This window comes from Tympanuchus pallidicinctus, unplaced genomic scaffold, assembly GCF_026119805.1.
Source record: "Tympanuchus pallidicinctus isolate F22 unplaced genomic scaffold, pur_lepc_1.0 scaffold16, whole genome shotgun sequence".
NCBI classification, from domain to species: Eukaryota; Metazoa; Chordata; class Aves; order Galliformes; family Phasianidae; genus Tympanuchus; species Tympanuchus pallidicinctus.
The window spans coordinates 24448386-24472542 of record NW_026294679.1 but is presented as its reverse complement, the minus strand read 5'-3'; the positions used below and the strand labels follow the sequence as shown (position 1 = coordinate 24472542).

The following is a 24157-nucleotide window of genomic DNA, read 5'->3' as shown; positions in this document are numbered from 1 at the left end:
GAGTCCAGGTGGAGGCCTGTCATTTAGCAGTGCTCTCCAGAGGTCAGTGCTGGGTCGGGTCTTGTTCACCATCTTTAATCAGCAGTCTGAAAGAAGGGATGGAATCCACCCTCAATAAGTCTGCTGATGATACAAAGCTGGCAGGAGCGGCTGACGCAACAGAAGGCCACACTGCTGTTCAAGGAGACCTGGGCAGGCTGGAGAGTTGGGCAGAGAGGAAGGAACCTGATGAGGTTTCACAAGAGCAAGTGAGGGGTCCTGGATGAGTAGTGCGGACGTCAGCGCGCACAGCGGCTGCGGGCGCGGCCGGCAGGGCGTTCCGGAGCGGACGAGGCGGCTGCAGCCCGGTACCCGGTTCCGGGGAGCTCCGGGCCGGGGGAAGCCGGAGGAAGGGACCGCTGTCGGGTGCCGGCGGAAGGGGCGGCGCAGCGGCTGCATGGGCGCCGCGTGGGGCCGTGCGGCGGGGCTCGGGCTGCCTGTGGCGGCGCGGGCGGCGGTGGCCCTGCCGTGCGCGGGGCTGTGCGGCGGGAGGATCGCACCAAGGCCGGGCCTCCCGCTGCTGGCAGCGGCAGCTCTGTCGCCCCGCGGCCCCGCGCCGCGCCTCTCTCCTCACTTCCTGCTCGCGGGGGCGGGGCGCGGCCCCTGGAGTTTTGCCGGCGAGGCGGGAGCGCGTTCCGTCGCCGACCTCTACGGAGAGTGGCCGTCCGCCATGCCCGCCGCAGGGCCCGCCGCCAGCCCCGCCGAGTCGCGGGCACCCGCGGACGCCGAACCCCTCCGTCGCGGACGTCGGAGGAAGCCGAAGGTGCTGGGAAGGGCGGGCGGGTGCGCGCCGGCACATGTGGCCGCGGGGGCGGCCATTTTGTTCGGCGCGGAGCGGGCGGCGGCGGTGGCTCGTGGCGTGACGGCAGCTTCGTTCCTCCGGCAGGAGGACGGCAAGGGGAAGAACCCGAAGCGGCACGAGAAGCTGAAGCGGCGCGGCAAGGCGGAGGGCGAGCAGAACGCGCCGGAGGAGAGCGAGCTGGGCGACGGCGGGCTGCGGCCGCCCTCGGCTAAGAAGGCGAAGAAGAGCGCGGAGGGGAACGGCGCGGCGGAGCTGAACGGGTCTGCGCCCGCATCCGGACACGGCGGGCCGGACGCGGAGCCCGGCTGCGACGCTGAGGTAACCGCGGTTCGTGGTGCCGGAGGGACACTCCGCTGCCCGGCAGCACGCGGCTATTATCACCGCTGCTCCGCTCCTCTGCTTCTCCCTGCCTGCCCGCTTTTGGGTTTCCAGCGCAGATGAGGCAGACGCGGGGCTTTTCTGGTGTGGCTGTGTAGGTTATGCCGTTTAGTTACCTTTCAAGAATAATAAGCTTTTTTTTTTGTTTTCTCTTCCTAGGAGCTGACAGAAGAAGCCAGAGAAGGCGCATTCTCCAATTTTCCTCTCTCCCAAAACACCATCAACCTGCTCAAAGGTTTGTTGAGAAGAGCCTTCTGTAGGTGTTTGCCCAGGACTGCGCTCTGTTAACCGTACAGGCAGACTGAAGCTGAGGATTAATTCCCAGGTCATCCTGCATTTATTATGCTGTGATGGCATGCATGCGAGCAGCCACTGTAGGTTCAAAGATCCTGCTGTTATTAGTAGGAACCAAGCTTCTTATTTGCTCACTTTCAATCTAGAGTTTATTGTTTGGGGTAGGGATGAAAAAAACCAGGTGCGTTTTTCCTAGAATCATTACAGAATGGCTTGAGTTGGAAGGGATCCTTAAAGGCCATCTAGTCCAACTTCCCTGCAAGGAGCAGGAATGTGCACAGCTCCATCATGTTGCTTGGAGAACTCGTACCTGCTGTGGAGTGCAGGATTTGATGTGATCTGTCTGAACATGATCAGTCCAGTTCTCAGTTAGGGCTTCAGCTAGTTAAGTCAGGTTGCAGGAGCACTAATTAGTGAAACCTCTTTGGATTTACCTTACAGGTCGAGGTGTCAAATACCTGTTTCCCGTACAAGTGAAGACTTTTCAGCCCATATATGATGGCAAAGACCTAATTGCTCAAGCTCGGACAGGAACTGGGAAAACCTTTTCTTTTGCTATTCCACTTACTGAAAAGCTTCAGAGTGTCTCACAAGATGAGAGAAGAGGCCGTTCACCAAAGGTAATTTATTAAGGGTTAACACCAGAACCTTTGAGTATGGCAAAGCAGATTTTTTTATTGCTTTGAGGATTTTTTTCTCCTTTGTTTGTGCTTGTAGTTCTGCATGGTTCACTTAGATCAGTACACACAGTGTGTCAGGTTTCAGACCCCACTTTCCTCCACAAATAAAGTGTGTATACTTCAAACTGAATAGTTGCTACAATCTACATGTATGTTCTCTTTAAAGTTAATAATAGATAACATACATTTTAAAATGCTGTTGTCTGAAAGATTTGTAAGAGTGAATTTAAGTATTTATCACTTTGTTCTTAAAATGTGGGTGAAAGGAAAGATGCTGTAGGAAGGCAGGTAGGTGAAGATGGAGGGTACATGGCCAGGGTGTTTCATGCTGTGTATCATTTCAGATCTAAACGATGCCAAATTGTTCAGCGTTACTTTTTGTTCTGTCACAATGAATACTGCCTTAAATGTCCTCAGTGATGTTGCTGAAACTCTCTTTCACCTGATGTTAAGAAAAACATTGCCATTCTACATCTCTCGTTATCTTGTAATGGTTTTCCTTGTTTCCTCTTGCTGACTTTGAGGCAGTGATGCACAGTGATGCAGGTGTCAGGAAATGTAATTGGGATGATGGGGAGTTGTACCACCTTCGCAATAAGTGTAGCATAAAATTGAATCACAAACGGGCAAAGAAACCCTACAAAATGGTATCAGTTCTACAGCACCACTCCCTTGTTTGACATGAATCTTGTTCTCTGTGCCCTCTCTTGGGAGGGTGTTCAGCTGCATGTTTTGTTTCTTGTCACTCCCTCCAGGTGCTGGTTCTGGTTCCAACCAGAGAACTGGCCATTCAGGTCGCCAGGGACTTCAAGAATCTCACAAGAAAACTCTCAGTGGCATGTTTTTATGGAGGAACTCCGTATAAAGCACAGTGTAAGTAAACTCTAAGGATGGGAGTTGACTTCCTCCAAATATATTTCATGAGTAAAACTTGCTTTTCTCCCCATCAGTTTCTCTTCAGTCAGCCATGATGTTGTCTGTAAAGGGATCGTGCAGTAGAGTTGAATTATTTTACCTGTAATAAATCTAAATTTAAAAATGCAGTTGTAGGTCTGCCAAGTACCTAATCCTCCTTGTTGCTTCTTTACTGTGAGTTTGTGTTTTGTGAATGGACGTGCACTAGGACTGGATGACTGTCCAAGGAAAGAAGAGAACTGTGTATGTGAGTGTGACTCCATCTGTTTCCACAGCCAGCAGAGAAAAAACTTAGCTGAAAAAAAACAAGCTTTTTTTTTTTCTTTTCTTTTATAAAGCTGTGGAATTTTCTAATGCAAGCTGATTGCAGTTTAGAAATCAGATCTTCCTGTAAACTTGCTTGTAGTGTGGTTACTGTTCCTGGCAGAGAACTTGGAGCACCATTGGGCTTGCTTGTTTATTACTTGGGCTGAATACTATCCTTTATTCAGAGATAAAACAGCAAGACAGTAAGTTTTTGGTACTAATATTACAAACATTGCTGGTAGCTTTTCTACCTTTTGTCTCAGCATTCTGACAGTTGTGTTTCTCTCTTTTTTTCCAGTTGATCTCCTTAAAAGTGGCATTGATATTCTTGTGGGAACTCCTGGACGGATCAAAGACCACATTCAGAATAGCAAGCTGGACCTTTCCAACGTGAAGCATGTTGTTTTGGATGAAGTTGATCACATGTTAGACATGGGCTTTGCTGAACAAGTAGAAGAAATCTTAGGATTTGCTTATAAAAAAGGTAAGTTCTGGGATCAGACATGACGGATTTGGTTTGTTGAAGTTCACGTTACTGTAGTTTTCCATTTTGTGTGAAAAGGATACTAGAAATGTTTTCATTGCTTACAAGATTTCTTCTTGTAGCTGAATTGCTGTACCTATAAACATCTCAGTTTGAGAGAATTCACTTGCTTTGTTTAGTCAGTTTGTGTAGACTTAACTGTGAGTCTGTGGTGATGGCTGAAGTTGGTGATCTTTCTTGCCAGGTTCTGAGAACAACCCTCAGACATTGCTGTTTTCTGCAACTTGTCCACGCTGGGTATACGATGTGGCAAAAAAATACATGAAAGATGAATATGAACAGGTAGACCTGATTGGAAAGAAGACTCAGAGGACTGCCACGACTGTGGAAGTGAGTGATTCTTCTGCAGAGTTGTATGGGTCCAGAAAGCACATCGCCTGCGTGAAATGGGTTCACACTGGCTTTCTCAGTGAGGGAATGGAATTACTTTTCCCTTAATTGATACATGAATTTATAAAGCAGGGCTCTTGTGTAGGGGCAGTAGTCTACAGTTTAAAAATAAATTAAATACAGACATCCTACAACAGAATTTGATTTTGTTTCTCCTGTTTGGAGCTTAGATTTAATATGAATGCTTATTGTGCTTCTTTCCCAAACAGCACTTGGCTATACAGTGTCGCTCATCTCAGAGAGCAGAAGTTCTTGGGGACATCATTCAAGTCTACAGTGGAAGCCATGGGCGGACGATTGTCTTCTGTGAGACTAAAAAGGAAGCAAATGAGTTGGCTTTGAATTCTGCACTCAAACAGGTACTGGGGTCCAAATGGAGAGCAGATGACCTGAACGAGATTGGAGGTTGGCATTGCTTGGGTGCAGTTATTTCTCCATGTTTCTCAAGACTTCTGAAATCCATGCCTGAAAGCAGAGCTTTGCAGTTAAAATACCCTCTTGGTTGTGATCATGCAATTATTCCTTCAGCTTCAAAATTGTACAGAACCAAATCAGTAGGGAAATGTGCAGCTTTTGCTGAACAGCCAGGAAATACTACCTCTTAATGGCACCTGTTCTTTGATCAATCACTATTCGAGAAAATCTACCTAACGCAGTACTGGTATGGAATGTTCTGTTCCCTTGAAAAGTCATTTTATGGTTTGTTCAGGCCTTGGGTGATAAATTAAGCAGGTTTTCTGTGCTTTCTTGAATTGTTACCCTCTTCTGAAAGTGGACAAAGGTGCTGTTTTTCTGTTTTTTTTGTTTCCCTCCCCTCCCCCCAGAGAAAAACCTGTTTGATACAAAATACCACTAATAAATTAGTGATGGGAAGGCATGTTTAGTTGTGTGAAATCCATGTGAAAATCTTGCAGGAGCAATTTTGATTTGTCTGCTTGTTAAATTCATATCCAATAACAATTTTGTTCTTCTGTCAGTATGTCACACATTAGTTTCTTGTGTTATTAAGTTCTGCTTTTGCATGTTGTTTGTTTAAACTGAGTGTGTGACTGTCCTTTTTCCTTGATAAACACTCAATCAGTCTCGGCTCCCATTAGAAAGTGATGTGATTTGGATCACTAGGAAGGTTTAGCTGTGCCCTGGAGACCTCATGTCAGTGTCTGTGATTGGGTTGGCTTCCCAGGGCAGAGAACAAAGCTTGTTGCTTGTTCTTTACAAGCAAGTAAAGTTGCTTCCATTTGTTCCAGTGAAAGTGACTGCTCCAGTCACTGAACAGCCACTGTTCCTGTGTCCACTGTTGACAAGGCAGGCTGGAAATTGCATGTCTTCTGTAGGTATGCTACAGATAATAACATTATGGTAAAACACCACTGCTGAGTGTTGGTGGCCCTGAGAAGGATGAAAACCACAAAGTAAGATGTTCTGTATACCCTTGCTATCAGCCATGTAATTCTTTTCAGTCACTGCACAATATTTTGTGTGCGTGTGTGTTTTTTTTTTTAAATTAAATATCTCAAGCTGTTGCAGCTGTGTTCCCTGTTAAATAATATGGGAATGGTTTGTTTCACTGACAGGAAGCCCAGTCATTGCACGGTGACATTCCACAGAAACAGAGGGAAGTTACACTAAAAGGCTTTAGAAATGGTGTGTTTGAAGTTCTGATTGCAACAAATGTAGCTGCCCGTGGCTTGGATATTCCTGAAGTTGACCTGGTTATACAGTGCTCTCCACCAAAAGTAAGTTAGTAGAGAAAATAGAGTAAAATGATTTTCTTTTAATATTTTTTGTGTCAGTATGGTGTGCAGTTCCTTTTCTGTTGCATGGCAAAGTCTTTAAGTTGCTTTAAGCGTTTTTTCAGTATTTCTGAATCCCTTCTGAACAGCTTTGGGCTTTGTTTTGTTCCAATTCTAAAATACTCCTACAGCCCTTTTTCTTATATTGAAACTCCATTGGAGCTTTTTAATTCAAAAAATGTGTCGGCAATGTTTGTTAAACCTAGGATAACAGATCTCCAGTGGTTAGTGTGTAGTTACAAGCTTGGGTATAGAAACACATCATCCTTAGCATTATGATTTAGAATTTTCAGCTTACTTTTTCTCTCTTACACTGTATAAATAAATGTCAGTGGTTTAAACAATACAAGGTTTTCTCATGTAAATCTGGATTTCTGAAGGATGTTGATTCCTACATCCATCGTTCTGGACGCACGGGTCGAGCTGGCCGCACTGGGATCTGTATTTGTTTCTACCAGAGGAAAGAAGAAGACCTTCTGAAGCAGGTTGAGCAGAAAGCGGTGAGTTCTGCTTTGGACTTAATGGAATAATCTGAGTCCTGAAGAGACAGCAGCACTCTTAGATTAGGCTGATTATGGTTGCATGAGGCCAGCATGGGAGTGGATTGACCTGAAATGCTGGCATTTAAGTGATGGTAAATGCCTCAACATCAGCTTATTCTATGGGTTCTCATGAGTTTGCCCATGCTGGCAGTACTCAATTGCTGTCAGCATGCAGACTGTAGCAGGAATGTATGAAGGAGACCATGCCTTTCATTAGTCTTGTGAATTGGTATAAAGTAGCTCCAGATTAACAAAGGCAGCAACTTAAATAAAAACTTTTTTTCTAGTTTTAGAAATACTTTCATTTAAGTAAAGACACGTTGCTGTAAGCAAGTGAATGCAGGTCTCAGTAATGTGACTCGTTGAATTATAGAATGCTGAAAATACCTTTGATTGTAATTTGTTTTCTTGACTTCAGGGGATTACGTTTAGGCGTATAGGTGTTCCGTCTGCTACAGATATAATTAAAGCTTCAAGTGATGATGCTAAGAAGTAAGTTTATCTGTCTATTCTTAAAATACTAGAGTTCTTCCAGCAGCTGGACTGTTAATGTAAAGTTCTAAGGTTCTAATCTAAAGTTATGCAAGTCTTTCCCTGTGTCATAGAAGTCAGCTGCTTTGCCTGTAGACACTGACCATTCTTCCTAAGATGATACAGTAAATCTCTGTGTGCTTAAATGTAAACCTTTTCATAGAAGTAGTTGTTCTGTATATTCTTTCTAATGTTAACCCATTCTTATAACACAAAAATGTTTCGACAGCAGAACAAGAAAATTGCTGTTGTGTGAAGAAACTGAGTTTAAAGAACAGTACTTAGTAAAGCAAGAAGTTCCACTGCTCTTGGTGAATGGTGAGGGTGTTGTAGCCCAACCTGTATTTCTCTGACATTTTATTGGTGAAGGTTGAGCATTTTGTTCCATGCAGCTCTGATTACACTTGCTGCCCAATTGGTGGAAATTGCTTTGGTGGAGGTTTTGGTAAGGGGTGAGAATTTCACAGGTGTAAAGGAGATTGTAAGCATGGTGTTGGATACACCTTGTATTTTAAAATTTGAGCAGTTGTTTTTAATCTCTAAACTGAAATATTTGTGTTATCTTGAACGTGACTGCACTTCACACTGATGGTCAGCGTGCTGATCTCAGCTGTTTGTTGTCAACATGCAGGTGTTTGGATGCCGTTCCTCCTTCTGCAATAGACTACTTCAGGCAGTCTGCTCGAGAGCTCATAGAGGAGAAAGGGGCAGTTGATGCCCTGGCAGCAGCTCTGGCCCATATTTCTGGGGCATCTTCCATACAGCAGCGTTCCTTACTCAACTCAACTGCGGTAAATAACGTTATAACTGCTTTAGCAAGAACAGAAAAAAGGATTGCTGGAGTTCTGTGCAAGGCATCTTAGCACCTTCTCTTCAGGGCCTTTCAGTATGATTTCTTAAAACTGTTAGCTCATTCTAGTTTATTTTTTGTTCTTTAACGGAAATCAGCTCCTACTGGCATGCTGCAGGCAACTAAAGAAACTTGGTATCAGTTAGTGTATTTTCTTGCAATGAGATGTCAAGTAATTGTGCTGTACATCTAAGTAACTCAAGACTTTGATGCTACAGATGAGCTTAATTAAGGAAACTTTACAGTCTGATAGGTTGGTTCTTGCTGTTTTCCTTTCTTAGAAAGTACTTTAGATTTCTGCATATTGCAAGTAGCATGCAAGTACCTCATTTCAAAGAAATCCTGATAGGTGAAAAGTTCAGTGTTGCTTTTTCCTGATGCATTTGAGGATAACCTGGTGCAGTTCATTGAGAATAGCACATGTCTGGACTATGCTTTCTGTATTCCTTTTTTAAATCCCTTTTGTAGCTGTGACATTCTGTATGTTTTGAACAAATGTCTCTGCTTCCAGACAAAATGCAGGGATGCTTTTGGCCGTCTATATCGGTGCTCAGTCCTACGTTAAATGGATGCCTTCAGTTTCTTAATAGGCTTTTGTTTGCTTCACTTCTGGGAAGCTGATCCCTTAGGGTTACTGTGTGAAAATACCAGGGGTTCATTATGGTTACTGAGTTATAGGCTGTCCAAGCAAGTTCAGTCTTTTCTTACAAGTGTATTTTTCTGTTACTCCCAAAGGGCTTTGTGACCATGGTGTTACAGTGCTCGATAGAGATGCGTTCCATGAGCTACGCCTGGAGAGGGCTGAAGGAGCAGCTTGGCGAGGAAATAGATGGCAAGATATCTGCAATGCGTTTCCTCAAGGGAAAGATGGTAAGATAGCCCATCCTTTGGGAAGGAGGGGTGGTGGCATTGGTGTATGTGTGGGTATTCAATTTTATGTTCTGGGATATGTTTTTGGAAAGAAAATGTCACTTTATTTATTTACTTATTGCTATAGGGGGTGTGCTTCGATATCCCTATGGACGAGCTGAGTCATATACAGGTATGTTACAGCTGGAACTTCCAGAGGTGTATGCAAGGCGAAGTACATGGCAATCGTCTTATCTGAGGTTTTATACAGGGTGGGTAAGAGGATGGGGTGTGTGACCTAACAGGGACGTTGCACTGAGAGGTGGGCAGAACCATTAGAGAATTCCCTCTTGCTTGTCCTTTTGCTCTGTCCCTGCGATGGGATTTAGGGCTGGGGTTGGTGCTGTCTTGCCAGGGCTGTGGCACACGCAGGGCTGACTGTGCTGGCTCTGTTGCAGGAGCAGTGGCGGGACACGCGGCGCTGGCAGTTGGTGGTGGCCAAGGAGCTGCCCGAGCTGGAGGAGCAACCGCAGGATGTGAACCGCGGGCCGCCGCGCTTTGGCGCCTTCAAGAAGAACGGCAGGTTCGGAGGCTGGAAGCAGGGCCGGCCGCCCGGCAGGGCCGTCGAGTAACCGCGGGACTGACCGTGTTTTTTACCCACAAGTAAAGAGCCGTTGGACACTTACCGGCGTCTGTTGCTCGGGGAAGCCGCGCAGGTCGCCGTGACGGCGGGAGGGTGGGGCGGGGCCTCCGCATTGCGCGGCGGCGATTGGCTGGCGGGGCGCACGTGACGCGGGGCGGGCGAGCGGCGGCGACAAGATGGCGGCGGCGGCGGGCAGCGGGTGGGCCGCGGCGTGCGAGAAGTTCCGCAGCGCTAGGACGCTGTCGGCAGTGGAGTCGCGCAAGGACCCGGAGACGGAACCCTACCGGTCCAAGTACAGCGCCCGCGCGTTGCTGCAGGAGGTGAAGCAGCAGCTGAGCGCCGCCGAGGATTGCTGCGAGGCGCGGCTGCTGGCCGTGCGGCGGGCCGTGCTGGAGTACGAGCTGGGCGTCAACCACACCGACACGGAGGAGCTGTCGGCCGGCGAGGAGCACCTGCAGCGCTGCACGCAGCTGCTCGAGCCGCACCGCCTGTCCCGGGACTGCGTCTCGCTCTACATCCAGGCCCAGGTGGGCGGGGGGTGCGGGGCTGGGGCTGCGCGAGGCGGCTTCGGGTGGCGGAGTGACGCCTCCGAGCCGAGGAACGGCCCGCTCCTCGGGGCTGCGGGGCTGGCGGGGGTACGGCACAGCGGGAGAAGACTGGTTTGCGACCTTATTGCGGTCCCTTCGCTTTTACTTGCTGCCCGAGTGAAGCTGAGGGATGCTCATGTTCTCAGTCTTAAGTGTAAGGAGAAAACACTGAAGAATCTGATCACATCCTTCTCTGAATGTTCGTGTGGTGACCTGTGCCTCGCGACAGCTGCTGTGCATTTATACGCACGCACACACATGCTTTCACTGAAGTAGAGCAGTTGTCTATGTGTCTGTCAGAAATGTCTGCTGTGATTTAGGAAGGGCTCACGGTACTTCACTGCCACACAGCGTAAAGCCGTGGAGGGATTGTGTGGTCCAATGAAGCACAGATCAGGCAGTGGCTTCTCTTGCTCTACGTGAGGAGAAGCTGTAGTGATGTGGAGGTCACCTTCGGAGCAGGTAATAGCAATAAGATGGGGGGTAATTGCCTCAGTTTGCACTGGGGTGGTTCAGGTCGGGTATTAGGAAAAAATTCTTCAAAAGAGCAGTGATGCAGTGGCACAGGTTGCCCAGGGATGTGGGGGAGTCACAATGCTTGGAGGTATTGCAAAGCTGTGGGGATGTGGCACTGAGGGATTAGGGCAGTTGGCGGTGGGCTGGGTGAGCTGAGAAGGTTTTTCCAACCCCAGTGACCCTGTCAGCTTTTAGTTATTTGGGACTCATGAGGTTACGTCTGCTCCTTGTCCTTCAGAGGGGTGGTTTGGGTACTCTGCTGTCAGTCTGTTGCCAGTGGTGTGATCTGAGGTTGCCTGAGAAGTTAGGCAAAACCAAGGAGCATCTTCTCAGTGTTTGCATGGGGTGCTCACAGTGTGCTGTTGGGGCATTGCTGCCATTATGGCTGAGGGACAGGGATTCAGGTGCCTTTTTAAAACTTTTTCATAGAATGGCTTGGGTTGGAAGGGACTGTGGAGCCCCAGTCCCTGCTGTGGGCTGGTTGCCCCTAGCAGCTCAGGTTGCCCATCTGTGGCACTGGGGACCTACATGGATGAGACACCCACAGCTCTGGGCAGCAGTGCCTCACTGCCACTGCAAAAGAATTTCTGCCCAGTGTTTTTGCTGATGTGCTGGAAATAACACCTGAGCATTTAAATAACAAACAAAAGCCAAACCAAAACAACACTGAGTATCAAGGCTGTTGGTAGTCAGCAGTGGCTGTATTTGTACATGAGCACGTCTCTAGTGCTATAAAATACATTGTCACCTCACTGATGCCTGTTTGGCAAGGAGGAGCATTCCTTTTCCTTCTGGGCCTGTTTCTATAGCTGTTCTCATTTGTCTTTTTGCTTAAGGATGCATGTGAGGATTTCTGTCTAATTAAATTTGGTCAATTCCATTGCACAGCTGTGGGTGAAGTGTTTTTGTTCATAGCCGTCATGATACATGGGGCTTTCTCTCAAAGCATAGTAAAATAGAAGGAAAGAGCTACAAGTCTGATGTACAGCTATACGTAGGAGCTTTCTGAAGGTTTTTTATTCCCAGCCCTATTAGATTTTGTAATAACATATGCTAGGAATTAAATTAGTCCATTAAACATTGGTCTGTAATTAACATCTCATCTTCATAATAAAATTTGGGTTGTTTTTTGTAAAAAGTAGGTGCAGTGAGACGTTACCATGCACGTTGCTGTGATATTCACTCCTTTAAGCTTATAGCTTTTGCATCACAGCAGGTTTTAATTTCCTTGTCAAAATGTACATTCATTCCTTTAGCACTTTTTCCCTATTAGATTTTTCCATGAAGATACAGTGGCAAATTTCTATGTCTGTGACTCTCCTTTATGATTTCAGAGTTGCTTGAATCAGAGGTAGAACACACTGTGTAGAAAAAGCTTTCTATATGAATGTACCAGAGATAATTTAGCAGGGTAAACACGGAAAATTGCCATTTGTGAGGTGACTTTGTGTGCTTGCCTCTGTGAAAACCCTCCTTTTTGAGCAGCTTACAATAAAATGGGTGGGAACAATTTTTGCCTTTTGGAATCTGGTATGTTAGGAGTGTGTGTGTATGTAGACATGTACATAGCGATGAAGAGTGATAAATTATTTGAAGAAAACGTTTAGTGTACTTGGAATTGATTGGAAAATAATTGTTGTTTTTCCTTTTAACTTCAGAACAATCTAGGTATCCTGTGGTCCGAAAGGGGTGAAATTAAAACCGCACAGACTTACTTGGAATCTGCAGAAGCCTTGTATAATCAGTACATGAAAGAGGTACGGTGCTTATTAATCTGGCAGCAGGTCTTACTTTCGTGCACCACTTACAGTTTTGATAATCGTGGAAGAAAACATACAACGGAACCTGAGTTTCTGAGCTTCGTGGTGTGATAATGCTTCTGAAAAACAGTATGGTTTGTTTGCTGGCATAGAAGGCGTAGGAGGATCACTTGATAATTTCAGCATGGGTCTGGGAAAGTAGTTTGTCTCAGGAAATAGTGATCCTTGTTATAGGGTCTTTGAATTGATACTCCAGTGATGAACTTGGCTTCTGATTTAGATCGTCCTACTTTTGTCTTGGGAATGCTGTAGGAGTTCAAGCAATTGCTTTCAGTAGGAAAAGGAAAACAAACTGTATTATCTGCATGGTTTGCTCTGACTGAACATAATATCCTGCTGCACAGAGGCAAGTAGTTCAGCTTGTTTCAAAGGGGACAATCTTCTGAACAGCTAAACCCCGTTTGCATGTTAAATGATGTTCTGAGTTGTGGATTCTGCTGTGTATCAACAAAGGCTCCCTTGTGCTATTGTTACGTTCTTTGCAAAGCCTTTCCAGCACAGTCTTGCTTCAGGGACAGGGCAGTTGTTGAGTGAGCTGAAAATATTTGTGGCCTTAAAGGAGCAGCGTTCTGTGTTTCAGGTAAAACAGAAGGTTGTTTCATGAAATTATGGTTTTATGGGGATATGGCTTACAGTACAGGTTACTCTCATGGGAATTTTAGCAGAGGTTATTCCTTGCTGGTTATTCCCTGCCGTAGTGCTGCCTTTGTAGCTGTGCTAGTCTATGCTTACAGGATAGGTAGTGGATATAAGGAATTAAAAAATGCCCGTGCTAAAAGTCTTCTGTTTTCCGCCTTCTGGGTCAATTGGTCTAACTAGAGATACTAGAGATCTCTCCACAGACCCTCAGTGTAATTAATTCCTGATGTTCATCTTTGATATTTATACCTAGCCAAGCATGATATTGTTAGCTTACTTTTGTTAATTCCAATATTCCGACAGAATCTTTCTGTTCTTGTATGAAGAAAATAAGCCATCTTGTACATATCACAAGATATATCTATGTAAAGATTCGGACAGAGTTTTTGGTTTAAATAACAAAAAAAACACCTCAATTCAACTTGCATATGGGTCATGTAGATCAAGATTTAGCAGCTTCATCTTCCAGACACATTGCCTGCTGTCTCACTCATACAGTTGAGTAAATGGTCTCACCAGCTTGTGAGTAAAAGGACTTGGAGTCACGTCAAGGCAGCACAAGCAGTCTTTACAGCTGAGCACTCCTGACATCATGTTCCTTGCAGTACTTTCTGCAGAATGTTTTCACATTGCAGATCAGTGCTGCTGGGCAAGTGAACGTTTCATGCTTGCAGACACGCTTAGTAGTAAATGCTTTAAAAAGCATCATGTAAAGCCATTTTGTTGCTGTGCAATCTACAGACACCCCATTTGTAGTCCTGTAGAATTCAAGAGTGAGTATTTCTGAGATGGATAGCATTTGTTATTTTAAACTACGCAAACAAGGTATTACAAGCCAAACGCTTTGTATTTCTGTTCGAAATCACAGAATCACATGAAATCATGGCCTTCTTTCCCTAAATTTCTTGAGGTTTGTAGAATTGCTCCAGAAGTATGGCAGTCAGATAGCAGTAGATGCATTATGTGAATCTGTTCAGTTTAGAAATGGAAAATAGGTAAATAGTCTGCAGCCAGAAGAGGGAGTCACAAAGTAAGAGAAATGTATCTTCCTGAACCTATCATGTTCATCCATGCAGGATGGAAATCCTCCTCTGGATCCCAGTGAACACTTCATGGCAGAAGAAGAAAAGCTCACAGACCAAGAAAGATCAAAAAGGTGGGTGAGTAACAGCAACCTAGATTTTTCTTATTTTTATTTTGATTGGTTTAGGAGGTTGTTTTTAGGGACTTGAGAAGAATTGAGAAGTCTAAAGATTTTTTTTCTTTTCCAGGTTTGAAAAAGCCTATACACATACACTGTATTATCTGGCACAAGTCTACCAGCACCTGGAGATGATTGAGAAGGCTGCTCAGTATTGCCACACTACTCTTAAACGGCAGCTTGAGTACTGCGGCTACTACCCGGTAGAATGGGCACTTAATGCTGCTACCTTGTCACAGTACTATCTCTCTAAGGTAATACACCTCATGCTTTTCTGCTGTAATTACATAAGAAATTGTTTACCTCCACACATCTTTATTGCCTCTAAATAATCCACTGAGCCAGGAAATACTTCAGGTCTTTCGTTAGGGGTTGTGTCCAGACTACTCAGGTACTTCTTCCTTTACATAAGTCTTTTACCATACCTACGTCAATTAATGCTAATTTCAACAGCAATTCATGATTTCCATGTTTTTTGATGCACTGACAACCATAATCATTAAACAAGGCAAATATGAGTAAAGAGATCTAAATCTGACTTGTAATGTTGACTTGTTTGTCCAGCTGATACTGTTTAACGCCCTCTGATACCACCAGCAGGCGGAAGGAAGTGATGGTAGAATTGATCAGAAAATGTTCACAATTGTTCTTGTGGCTCTGGTAGCACAAAAGATGCTTAGCTAAAAATACTGCATTCAGTGGTAGGTGTGGAAAAAATGTACTTTCTTCCAGTGTCCTGGGGAGCAAGCTGCTGAGCCTCAGTTCTGTAGTTTGTCTTGTGCCCCGTTTCTTACTGCCTGAGATGAGGGATTTAGCTGAGACCAACCTTTCTGTTCCTCCCATTGGTGATAAACTGTTGTTTCTGTCTCTCTCAGCAATGCTTCATGGAGTCACGGCACTGTTTAGCAGCAGCCAGTGTCATCTTCAGCCAGGCTGGACAGGTGCCATCTACTGAAGACAGTAAGTTCATATAGAAGTGTTCCTTGATAAACAAGGTGAATTGTGCATCATTAGTACCTACATTAAAATGAAGCCTATGTGTATGTACTAAACTTACCCAAGTGTTAAATTTTCAGCAATCTTTTTCTGTTTACAATAAATTGGCTTGTATTTATATGCAAAATACAGCTTGCCTTGACTTCTGAATTGTCAGAAGACAGTAATTCAATGATTCAAAACAAATACTTCCTAGGAATGGTTTTTAAAGGGGGGGAAAAAAAGAGAACTGACTATAGCTTTAAGGATCTGTGGTTATGTGACAGCATCAGCATTCAGATCCTCTGTTGTATGCTTATGCTTTCCTTATCTACAGCACAGCCTTTTACATTCTATGTCTTGGGCAAATGACAGTTTCAAAATGACAGAGCTTAACTCACGGAGAGTGAGCAAGCACCCAGGGCAGCCCTAGAGTGAGTTTTTAACTCTGGTTTATAACAGTGCGTATTGTTCAGCTTCTAATGGTTTGAGCTGTTCAGAGTACAAGCACTTTAATCCAATGATGTTATTACACATGAAATAGAATCTTGAATAGGTTCAGATGAATTCTATTTAATCCACTGTCACTGAACTTCAGTTAGTTTCATTGCTTTTAGAATTTCCCTTAGCTCAAAAACATAGAACTCTATGCAGTTGCCTTTGAGGATGGTGCCCAAAAGACTTTTATGTTCAGGGAACAGGGCTGTCAGAGTTAAGTTATACTTATCTGTAGGCTGTTTTCAGACAATATATTTTATGAAACATTCAGTAGATCTGAGTGAGTGTGTGTTTACAGACTTCTGTAGCTACCTGCTTGCACGGTTGTTTTGATTTAATATGATTCATGAGCCAAAAATGGAGGTTATATGTTCAGTAGGAACAGAACACAGGAGCACACGTGCAGTTATGCTGTAGAATTCAGGTCTGAGACTGAGAAGAGTCCTGGTTGTGCTTGTACTTGATAAATTTCTTGTGTGACTTCTGGGCGAGTCAACCAACATTTATCTGGGTTTCTTCCTACACTAAACAGTGATATTTGAGTCTGTTTGGAGGAGTGAATTTTTCTCTGATATTCACTTTTCCCAGAACAAAGAGCAGGGCTGTGGACCTGAAGATCACTGTGCAGAAGGCACTAGCTCACAGAAAGTCTAACACAGTTAACATTGGCCGCTCTCAAGCACTTTCCTTCTGTCTTGTTAATCAGTATATAAAGAGGTGCACAAATGTGAAGGTGCCTTTTTGAAATTAACAATTATTTCCTTATAAGAACAACCTGGTTCTTTTATGGAAAATAACAAATAGAGCAGATCTGAGTCTGACCTCTTATTCGGTGGCAAGGAATGCTCGCATCTCTTCGTTGTTCAGCAAGCTCAGTGCCCTCTGCCCAGAGAATGGGAAGTTAGTTCTCTCTCTAGAAACCCTTTTTTGTTTTGAAAATGAAATCTCAAGACTATTTATAGCAGTGGAGAGAACGGGGAAAAAATACTGGAGTTGTAGAGCTAATAGGTACTACGTTGGTACCAAAGGCAGTTTCCCTTAATTTTGTTCTCTTTTTTGACATTGAGTCTGGAATCTGTCACTGACAGAAGCAATTACTGAACAGGCAGATGAATCTTAGAAAGCAAACTATTGTTTTTTTTCTCCTGCTATAGAGAGACATGAAAATCTTTTCCAGTAAGACTCCTCCAGAATCAAAAGCTTTCTAAATGTGCATTCCTTTTTGAAGAATTCATGCATGATGCATCCATGTTAATCTGCATGGGTTTCTGCCAGAATGACAGTTTACAGAATTGTTATATGCCCCAACACAGAATGTATTTTTGTCTAACAATGAGGAAAAAAACCAAATATAAATAGTGTATTCTTTGCACAAGATTTGAGGTTATTACTGGAACACTTAAGCTTTTCTGAAGGCTATGTGCTTATGTCCATAAATTAGATGAAACAGAGCAAGACCAGCAGGACCTTAGACAGAGAAAAGCTGAAATTGCAAGGTGCTGGATTAAGTATTGCTTGAATCTTCTGCAGAGTGCTCGGAAATTACTTGAGGTAACTGGAAATCTTTTCTTTTGTTGTTGTTTAAAAAATCTATTTTGGTGCTTGTAGCAGTAATTGATTCATAGCTGGTAGCAAATGATGAACAATCGTCCAATGAATAATTCAAGAGATGCTGGAAATCTAGCAGGTACTTCGTGTCATGCCTAGACTTTATTGCAGTACTTAGAAATAAGAAGGAATGGGAGATCAGCTCTGTAGTGTGATCAGTGTGCTGCTTGTACAGCAGTTTCACGTATTCCCCTCCTCTCCGTTGAGTTTTCTCATGCCTTGATTTTTGGCAGATTGGTTTCTTAGTTAGCAAGCAGAACATCTTGCATTTCTGTATGCTCATATTTTCATGCGGAATGCTTAAAAATGAGCATTTGCTGAAATCCTCTACTAAAACAGGAGCTTTCATGGTTTGGTTGTGTTATTGTGAAGTGGGGAGACTTAAATTGTTTTAGCATCGTTATTGGTTTGTTTTTTGTTTTTTTTTTTGTAGAATGTAGATGTTATCAATGTGGTTTTTAGTGAGTATAAGGTTAAATAACTCGTGTGTCTTGTCTTGTTTGGTTGCTAATTACTTTGTGTTTGAAAGGTAACTCAGAAGAAAAACGATGCAGTGCAAGCTTGTCTTTGCATGGCACGTGTTTTTAATTAGTATGCTTTATCTTTTCAGGATAACATAGGAGAGTTGGATCCAGACAGGCAATTGGAACTTAAAGCCCAAAGGAAGAAAGAGGAAGATGAAAAAGAGAATGGCATGAAAAAGGCTGTGCTTTTTGGGACGAGTGATATATGTGACTCTGTGTTAGCCATGGAAGAGAAAGTAAGCAGTGTATATCCTTTAGATTTTCAGGAAGCCAGAGAAATCTTCCTAGTGGGTCAGAACTACGTTCAGGAGGCAAAGGAGTTTTTTCAGGTTGATGGTTATGTTACTGACCATATTGAAATTGTTCAGGATCACAGTGCTTTGTTTAAGGTGCTTGCTTTCTTTGAAGAAGACTATGAGAGACGTTGCAAAATGCACAAGCGTAGAATAGACATGTTGGAGCCTATATATGCAGACTTGAACCCACAGTATTACCTGTTGATTAGTAGGCAGCTTCAGTTTGAACTAGCAGATACCTATTATGAGATGATGGATTTGAAGGTAGCTATTGGTAACAGGTTGGAAGAACTAGACTCGCACACAATAAAAAAAATTAACTCTCTGGCTCAGTTAGCCATCAAATATTATGAACTCTTCTTAGATTCTTTGAGGAACCCAGATAAGGTGTTTCCTGAGGAGCTCGAGGAAGATGTTCTTCGCCCTGCAATGGTGGCTAAATTTCATATTGCACGACTGTATGGTAAACTTATTACTTCAGATAGCAAAAAGCAGCTGGAAAATATGCAGACGTCGTTAGAGTATTACATGTTTCTGGTAGACTATTGTGAGAAGCACCCAGATGCTGTCCGTGCTGTTGAAACTGAGCTAGAACTCAGTAAGGAGATGGTGGGTCTTCTTCCAACGAGAATGGAGAGGCTAAGAGCAAAACTGTGTCCATTCATATAAATGTTTGCCTTGAAGGAAATGTGTGCTGTTAAAATGATACCTGTCAAAATCAGCTTCTGGGCTGATTAATAGAACTTAAGTGGCTACAGTTTGGCCGTCCAACTACAACCTGCAGTAATACAACCTTCTGGGGAAAAAAAGAGCTCTCCGACTTAGTAGCTCACCACACTAATGCTGTAAACCTTAAATGTTAAGTGAACGTCCAGCTGATGCTTTGTATTGCTTGTCTGTACATAAATATAAACCTTTTCTCCTTTTTGTTTCTTCCTTTCACTTGGGATCTAAGTGTAGTGCTGTACAAAAATGGTTTCTTCTGAGACTCTATTGCTCTGGGAAAATTTTTCTAAGAAACTTAAGGCATGTTCTTCCACCTAGAAAACTAGAAAATATTTTCTCTCTTCTAACCTTTGTCCTCAGAAAACCCTATGCACATGAAGGGAATTTTATTTTCTATATTTATTTTGTGATGCTTGATGTTTGTTTTTTCTTTCCCTGTTAATTTAGATGTAACTGATAGAGGTTCAATAAATGAGTAGCTTGGCTAAATATTTTTCAGACTCCTTTGAATTCTGTTTCCTTTTATGTTACTAAGATATACAGTACAACTGCCAAAATACATAGTGATGAAAGTGTTTCTGAGCATTTGAACTGCCAGAATGCTGAGCAAGAGAGCAGCAGACTTTATGAATGGAGGTGGGAGGGGAAACCCTGCTCTTAATACTCCTATAGGAAACTGCTGGTGTAGAGTTACTATGATACAGTGCTGCAGCAGATGCTAACACGTAAAGGCCTGAGAAGCCATTAGTGGCTCCTTGTGTTGGTTGGAGCTGCAAGTGTAAGAACTGGTTTCTTATGGGGGGCGGAGGGGGGAAACAAGAAAAAAAGGTAGGAGGGAGAGCAAAGGAGGAGCATACGCAAGCGAGAAAGTACATCTTGTATATGTGGTCAAGATCTCTAGTTTGCAGAATCCTCAATAGAACTGGCCAGCTGACTGCTAATCACAAACAGGCCAACGAATGGGTCCTGGAAATGAGAGATGGCAGTACTCAGAACTGGATCACCTATTTGCATGCATGCAGAATAAGGGAGAAAGTGTGTGTGAATGTTTATTTTCCTAAATAAATGTTTGATCAGCCTTTAAAAGTTTCCGCTCTCAGTTCTTTAATTCGGTTTTTCCCTTTGCATGATAGTAAGACAGCCCACAGTTTCTTAAAAACTGCAGTACACTGTAAGTAAATTTCAAACGTATTAAATACATACAGACTGACAGAAACCAGTAATGTCAGTTCTTCGTCTCCTACAGCAGGTGAAGACTGCCACTGGCTGAACGCGGTTTATTGGTGAGACTATCATGGCAGGTGCTCACTGCAACACATTATTGCACTGATACTTTTAAGGTATGTCTTTTTCGTGGAAACCTTTTGAATAATTCCTGCTTGTGACATGATTTGACAAAGTGAACTAAGATCTTGTATTTAGGTTTCCAAAAAGAAAAGAAAAGGAGGGAGGTGGGGCAAGAAGGGGCAGGTAGGATTAGGCAACAAAGCTCCCTTCAGGAATGCTGAGTTCTAACTGTGTGAAGTATGTGTGAGGTCAGGCGTTTATTTCAAAGATTAAGTGAAGATTACATTCCTGTGAACTCCATTTAACCTGCATTTTTTATTCCTTTTTGTACCTTGGAAAAAAAATCTTACCACTGAAAATTCTTTACTGTTGTTCTACTAGTATTTTTTCTTTACCCAGCATAAAGCAGTGAGGTTTTCAAGACACCCACACTTGTGCCAAACACATATCAAGTGTAAGATCTCCAAAACAGAGGCTGCAACCTCAGCATCCTCTTGAAGCAGTGCATAGTACTCACTAGAGGCAATGTGCTTTGGTTAAGAACAGTTTTGTTACAACTGAAATGCTCTCAGCTTTTGTTCTGAATGTGTTATGTAGCATAAATAGGGTTGATCCAGGCAGATGAAATGTTTCAGGACCAAGAGAATAATTACATTGGTGCCTTGTTCTGGCTCTCTCTGCAAGCCCCCCATGGAAGGAAACTCTTTTTTCCATTGAGGAGAGCAGCAGGAGAAGGCCCTCTCCTTCACTGCTCTCCCCTCTTACACCTGAAATACCAGGGGGAAGCGAGAAATGACCCCTCACTTCCACTTCTCATCAGGAAAATGGGTTCCCCACGTTGCCAAAGGCACAGGCGTACATCTTGGCAAGGCAGATGGCTGCCTTCTCTATCTGCAGAGCGGAGATGCCTCGATGTACCAGTGCAGTGCTGGCACTGGGTATGATTGCTGCTACAACTCTGTGCTCGGAAACATTGTAGGAGCCTGATAAAGCTGAGTATCAGACAGTGAGATATCAGACTGATCTGCTTTACTCACGCCTTTAAGCGTTTCAGTTTTGCTTGGGGTTTTCCTTTTGCTCACTGAAACCGGGTTTTTACTTTTTGAGTGTATTATAAATGATTGAGGTGGTCAATGATACTTCGGTGTTTTCCATGGAACTTTTCATTGTGGAATGCCCTGAAGCAGTCCTGTGAAGCAGGTTCTACGAGGCTGCCATCACTGAGGCCAAGTCCATTGGAGCCTTGCAGTTAGCGACCTAAAGACTGCTGCCTTAAAATCAAGAGCATGAATTTGTGGCTGGAAGCATTTGTCAACTTATTCTTCTTAAATTGCAACATTTTAGCTTACTTCAGAGCTCGTCAGGAATGACTAATGCTGATTTTAAAATTCCTTATAAAAGTGCGTTATGCGCTTCCTAGTAACTATTGCAAAGTGCCTGCTGGCACTTCCACGTTTTGCAGTTTGGCTGATGCTGCGCACCTCTTCCTCATTCCAGCCAGGCCTGGGGGCAGTCTGTGTTTTCCTAATGAGAACCATTTACCTGCCTGCCCTTTTCCAAAGTCTTCTGATGGTGTCTTTACAGCCAAAGGTGGAAGTGATGCACTGGAGACAGTTCAGAGACAAGAATACTAAACAGCACTTTTTTTTCCCCCCTCTAACATGTCTGTGGTGTTGGGCATTTATCTAGAGAAGTGAGTGATAGTAATGCAGTGCGCGAGTTTGGATCAGCAGTAATAGTTCATTAGCTTTGTAGCAGTGCTTCAAATATGTAATGCTCGAGTTTTTGGCATCTGGTATGCACGTGAGATTCTCTGTGTTCTTGTTGCTGTAAAAGAGACATTGAGCAGTGATGCAAGCATTTCCCTGTTAGAGCTGTTAATATAATTTGCCCCTAAACAAAGACAAATTGGATGAGTGACTCTGTGTGATTGTGATGGAGGGAGAGAACTATGAGTGCTTGCGTTGGAGAGCCTAAAGATCCACAGTGGAAATATATGAGGTGAACAGAAGGAATAATGAAATGACTTCCTGTAAGCAGACTGACTGGATGGGGAAGAAGAAGCAGGAGTTCCCAGGTGTGCTTTTGGGACCCAGGGTTGGGTCCATCCCTCATTCAGAGCTTTTATGGTGACAAGAATTGCTGGTGGGAAGAAGCCGTTGGCAGCTTCCTGTGGGCCATCAGCTGTGCTCAGGGCTGATGCAGTTGCGGCTTTTGAGCAATGATCTCTGACCTCTATCATGGGAAAAAAACAGAGAACTGTTCCTTTGTGTGATCTAGATGGCAGCAAACGTTAGATTTCTACACAATGCACGTGAGCTGTAATGATTTCTTGTGAGTTCTGAATCTTATCTTCATGGGCCAGATTGTGATACTGCCCTCAGAGGCCAGAGGCACAGCATGAGAGGCAGAGATGCCATGTGCTGGAGGGGTCCCATGCTCAGCATCTCAGGTGCTGGGCTGAGGATCCATCCCAGCCCCAGCCTGGACTCAGAAATCCCCTGCAGTGACCCAAATCTACCTCCTGGGCTCATCAGCTCTTTGCTATTTGCTCCAGATCCCACCATGGCAACAGGAAGAAATCTCTCCTTCCATCCTGAAGAACAAGATGGGAAAAAAGATGCATTCCTTATGTTCCGCTCTGCTGCCTTTCATGGAATATAGAATTGTTTCAGTTAGAAGGGACTGTTAAAGGCCATCTGCTCCAACTGTCCTGCAACGATCAGAGTCTTTCAGCTCCATCAAGAACTCAGAGCTCTGTCCAGCCTGGCCTTGGGTGTCTCCAGGAGTGGGGCACCCATCACATCTCTGGGCAATCTGTGGCAGTGCCTCACCACCCTTAGTGTAAAACCTTTTCCTTATACGCAGTCTGTATTTGCTTTCTCCTCAACCCTTGCTCACTGTCTGACTTTTCTTTTCCCTTTTCTGGCCATTCATCTCCCCCTGCCCCTTAGTGCTGATCAGCACACGCACAGCCTGTCTGTAGCAGCCCATGCCCAGAGCAGAGACCCGCAGGAGCACACCGATGTCTGTGTGCAGATAACAGTCTGACTCATGGGAACAGGGACCTGGCAGCAGTTGCGGTCTGATTTCTGAGCAGTTATGAAAGAGGAACTTCTTTATTGAGACCCCGTCTGCATGGTTGATGCCTTCCCTCCTGCACATGGATATCATGGAGCTGCTGAGAAGGAATTTTCCTGAGTGAAATTCCCTACTGTCAATGGCAGGATAGATATTCCCATGCTGGACATGGTCCTAGCATGGTAATGTTACATTCAGGAAGCAAACTGGGAGATAAAAACAGACCTGAGAGATATCCAAGGAGCAGATCATCACTTGAGATGTTTGTTCTCTGCTTAGGGACTACTTCCAGGCATTTTGGTCATCTCAGGAGGAGTCCCAGGTGTCTGCATGAGAAGCTGGAGGCCCAGAGCTGCAGCAGACCCCTCCTTCTCCCTGCCCCCAAATTAATGCCTTGGAAAAATGCAAAGCTCTTAATCTGCTTTACACATGATGGGAAAGCAGCAGCAGTGTTTTCAGCACAGCAGTGGCAAAAAACGCCCTTTTCAACACTGATAGCCGTATATTGACACATTTCAAGGTTATTGTTCTGATATGGTGCAGCCTCTGTGCTGTTCCTCTGCCCACATGGGGACTGTGACCACGGAAAGTCAGAGGTGTGACAGCACGGACCACTTCCGCACCCACATCGCTGTTTGCTGCTGAGCACACAGCCTGACAAAAAAATAAAAGAGAGGAAAAAAACAAGAGAGTTGATACTAAAAATACAAAGTAGAGAAGAAGTCACTACAAATAACTGCTGCATGCAAGTTGATCTCCACGTGGTGTTTGGAGTCTCCTGTTTTTCCCTGTTGAGAAAAAAACATGAAAACACCTAATAAATGGCAAGGATGCTCAGCCCCT

At 44.1% G+C, this 24157-nt stretch overlaps 1 protein-coding gene and 1 pseudogene across 1 annotated transcript; both read left to right on the top strand.

Moving 5' to 3' along the window:
• The first annotated feature begins 228 nt into the window (after positions 1–228).
• Positions 229–9598, top strand: LOC128078105 (nucleolar RNA helicase 2-like; annotated as a pseudogene).
• Positions 9599–9704: 106 nt separating this feature from the next.
• KIFBP (kinesin family binding protein) lies at positions 9705–19437 on the top strand. Its single transcript, XM_052678032.1, has 7 exons — positions 9705–10083; positions 12318–12416; positions 14195–14274; positions 14390–14573; positions 15195–15279; positions 17234–17343; positions 18011–19437. The coding sequence occupies exons 1-7, from the start codon at positions 9733–9735 to the stop codon at positions 18887–18889; spliced, it is 1788 nt and encodes a 595-aa protein (XP_052533992.1). The 5' UTR covers positions 9705–9732; the 3' UTR covers positions 18890–19437.
• Positions 19438–24157: the final 4720 nt, after the last annotated feature.